This window comes from Austrofundulus limnaeus, unplaced genomic scaffold, assembly GCF_001266775.1.
Source record: "Austrofundulus limnaeus strain Quisiro unplaced genomic scaffold, Austrofundulus_limnaeus-1.0 Scaffold50, whole genome shotgun sequence".
Classification (NCBI taxonomy): Eukaryota; Metazoa; Chordata; class Actinopteri; order Cyprinodontiformes; family Rivulidae; genus Austrofundulus; species Austrofundulus limnaeus.
Window position 1 is genome coordinate 784,330 of NW_013952452.1, and position 3,959 is coordinate 788,288.

Sequence of the window (3,959 nt, forward strand, 5' to 3'; positions counted from 1 at the left end):
TGTGTGTTACTCTCAAAAGTCTTAAAAATAAAATTCAAACAAACCAGGTGGTTTGAAGGAAGAAGGATGTCAAAATAGAAGTTTTGAGCAGTGAAGCGAAGAAGAGTTTTAGGGGAAATAAGGATGCAGAATTTCATGGGCAAAATAGCTCCCAGTCAGTGAAGCACAAATATGGAAACACAATAAAATTAAGTTGCAGAAAGTGGCAAATGTTTCCGATAACAAATTTTTTGGTGTAATGTTTGCTCTGGGAGAATGCAGGTAAAAAACAAATAACCCATTTAACAGTAAAATTTACATTGATTATTGAGGTTTTAACCTTTCTTTCTTAAGACTTAGTAACTTTCCAAACATCTAGTTTTAAATTTACAATGCCAGTTCAAATTGTTTAAATCGAAGAAATGGTGTCCCACAAGGCTTTATATTAGGCCCAATCCAGAGCTCATTGGCTGATTTTTTGAAGTTGGTTAAACATTTCACACTTTTTGCAGGGGAAACTAAAGAGAATAAGCAACCCGAGTAGATTGTACAAACTTAYAGAGAAAACACTATACGTTGTCAAGAAGTTGCTTCTTTTTTCATTTTGTTTTCAGAACACGGTGGAATCATATCTCAGCAAGTCAGGCAGAACTCATCCTTTTACTGTTTCAAACACAAAGTGAGGAAATTACTTAAGGATTATTAACTAGATCAATATAAATGTAGCATTCAAAACATTTTAAAATAAAATAACAATTTAACGAATTGATAGTGTTATTGTTCACTGCATGTTTTTATTTCCTCACAAGGCATAGACTTGATGCTTCTGTTTTCAACTTTAAATGCAGCCTCTTTAGCACCAGATAAATCCATATTGTTATTCAGATTCGATTAATTTCAAATCCAAAATTCCGTGAAAAACACAGAGGAAAAAAAGTATTTTTTAGGTTTATGGATCTGGCATGTTAAGTTATTTCTTGTTACTTCAATATGAATGCGTTCAAAGCAGATGCATGGAATTTTTGTCCTATTATTGTTATTTTTAACCAAACTGATGTATCAAAAATTGTAACAAAACCAGAAACCAAATCTCCAAAACATGGCTGATTTTTGTCCTTACTGGAGTTCAGTGGAGTAGAGTAAAGGTGTTTGGAAGTTATAGAAAAATGCCATAAATATACTGAAGAGTAAGCACACACCTCAGTGAAACAATGACATCACAGCAGCAACTGATGAGCGAGTTTGTCAAACATTAACACATTTCCCATAAGTTTATGGGACAGGTTAGGGACATGCTTTGAACAGAAAAGTGAATGTGTCTGAAGGTTGTCACATTCACAGTATGATCATGTTGTGTTCTCTTTGATATGCATCGACAGAACAATAAAAATGTAAGCTCTTGTGAAAATTAGTTTCAATCTTTGAGAAAATACCACCGCTGGTATAATCCTTGTAAAAATAAACATACTTGTATAAACTGTGGCAATGAAGCCCACGCCCGGTTAATAAATATTTTTTTTCTTGATTTACAGATCTACAAATCAATCATGCACAACAAACACTGCGGCTATACAGACCGGTGTGCACTGTGTGCAAAGGATTTATCAAGTAGAGTTGCATTATTTATATCAAGGTTAATTTTTATTAGGGTGACGGCGGCTACAAATAATATAAAAGTGATATTTCAAAAGTTTGATGTTTTGTTTTATTTAGCAAGCCTTAATCTGATTTAAAAACATCAACAGRAAATTCCAAAATGGTTTTAGGAAATTTTAAAAGCAATGCATCTTCTTTAAAATCACACAATCAACCATTACACACTTTCAAATGTCCCTTACTGACGAGTAAATGATCTATTGCAACTTGAACTACAGAACTACTTTGTGCGTCTTTTCCCAAGTGTGTAATCGAGATCATGCAGTATGTGGAGATGCATTTGTGGGTTTTTGTTTTGTTTTCCAGAAAGCATGCCAACAGAACCAAGCCACACGGGCCCAGATGGGCTCAGCAGTAACTGTGCAATCTGTGGAGACAAGGCGACAGGGAAACACTATGGGGCCTCCAGCTGCGACGGCTGTAAAGGCTTCTTTAGACGCTCCATACGCAAGAACCATGTGTACACGTGCAGGTACGAACGACAAGTACTCTAAAAATGTACTCATTTTTTTACTGTATTGATGAAAATGTCTGCAATAAAAAAGTACATCTAAAGAAATATGCAATACTTTCATTAATGAAAGGTATATGTGATTAACATTAAAATGTGCAACTATCATGGGTTAGATAAAAKAATTCACACTTATGTGCACGAGTTAACATAGAAGTACATATCTGATACTTGATATTTCTCATAATCTGCATATGCTAGTTTAGCTCATTTACTTACCCAGTGGTGTGTATTAAGTCTTGCGCTGTAGAAAAATTGCTAAACTATTGATTGTTGTGTTCAGGTTCAGCAGACAGTGCATTGTTGATAAAGATAAGAGGAACCAGTGTCGTTTCTGCAGACTCAACAAATGCTTTAGAGCTGGCATGAAAAAAGAAGGTAAGACAAACAAAAGACACTAAATTGTAGCCGTTTATCAGCAAAAGGATCACATGCTCTCCAGTTCTGATATGTGTAATGGGTGTAAAGATAAAAAAGGTAGAAACAGGTTGTATCTTTCGTATTAACATTATCTGATGAATTCCACGAAGCTGTCATGACAAAGAAGAGGTTTAAAACAGGTAGAAAAGAAGAACAGAAAACACTGGTCATGATATCAAGGCGTCTTGAAGATAATCGAAATTGGTTTAACCATAAAACAAATGATTACTTTGTGTGTATGTGTGTGTATTTATGAGGGGTATAGCCTTGCCACAGGGTTTTATGACACCCAATCATCTGTTATTGAGACATTTTGTTCTGGACTGCAACTGGTTAACGTTTTACTCATGTTGCTGATGCCAGCATGTATGGCTGCTCTCCTAACTATTAACTGATTGCAGTGTCTGTTATCATTTCCATTCTAAACCCCACCCCAAGTTTTTCCACTAATAAAACACCAAGCTCAGTTAATACTTGAAATCTTGACATCAGACGGTGTGTGTCCATACTTTCAAAAAAATTGTTACTTTTTAAACATCTTTTTTATAGTTTTTAATTTGTTCTATAAAAACACATTTGTAAATGTATGTACATGTGTTTAAATGTTGAATTACCTTTACATTGTAGTTGCTAAATTCAGTAATTTATTTGTGATATTTATGAAAACAAAACACCGAGTTCAAACTAATTTTCTCCAAAAACAATACATTACATGTGTCATAGTAAGATACTGTAGCATAGCATATTATAACCTAGCATTTTGTATCATAATGTATTAAAAACCTATTAAAACATAGTGTAATGTTGTAATGCATTGTATCATGAAGTAACATACCATAATGTCATAGTATACCATAACATACCATAACCTAACATAGTAATGTGTCATACTTTAGTGCATAGTATCATGTCACAATTGTAACATACTATAATGTATAATGAATCAAAACGTAACGTAATGTATTGTATCGTAACATTTCGTATTGCATCATATTGTATTGTGATATGATGTGACGTAACATAATGTAATATAATGTAATGTATAGTAAAGGAACATATTGCAGCATGTTGTATCATAATGTATTGCAACATATCATACTGCATCATATAGTATTGTATCATATCGTATCATATCATAATGTATTGTAACATATTGTACTGCATCATTTCGTATCGTAATGTGTTGTAGCGTGTTGTAACATATTGTAACGTATCGTATCAAATTGTACAGCATAACATAGCATAACGTATTGTAACAGAACATAAATCAAATTGTATCATAACTTATTGTAACTTATCGTATCATATTGTATCATATCCTAACATAAGGTAACACTTTGTAATGCATCCCATCACAACAAAACACAGCACATCACAATGTATCGTATCATAA

At 33.3% G+C, this 3,959-nt stretch overlaps 2 protein-coding genes across 4 annotated transcripts in view; one reads left to right on the forward strand and one right to left on the reverse strand.

The window, feature by feature from the left end:
• hnf4g (hepatocyte nuclear factor 4, gamma) overlaps window positions 1-3,959 on the forward strand; it is a 16,613-nt gene that overhangs the window by 4,672 nt on the left and 7,982 nt on the right. For all 3 annotated transcript variants that reach the window (XM_014008465.1, XM_014008463.1, XM_014008464.1), the window contains exons 2-3: window positions 1,942-2,107; window positions 2,430-2,524. In XM_014008465.1, the coding sequence (XP_013863919.1) occupies window positions 1,942-2,107; window positions 2,430-2,524 (261 nt within the window). The remainder of the gene's footprint in view (window positions 1-1,941; window positions 2,108-2,429; window positions 2,525-3,959) is intronic.
• Window positions 1-3,959, reverse strand: part of LOC106517560 (tropomyosin alpha-1 chain) — a 214,157-nt gene that overhangs the window by 570 nt on the left and 209,628 nt on the right. The gene's annotated exons all lie outside the window — the stretch shown is intronic.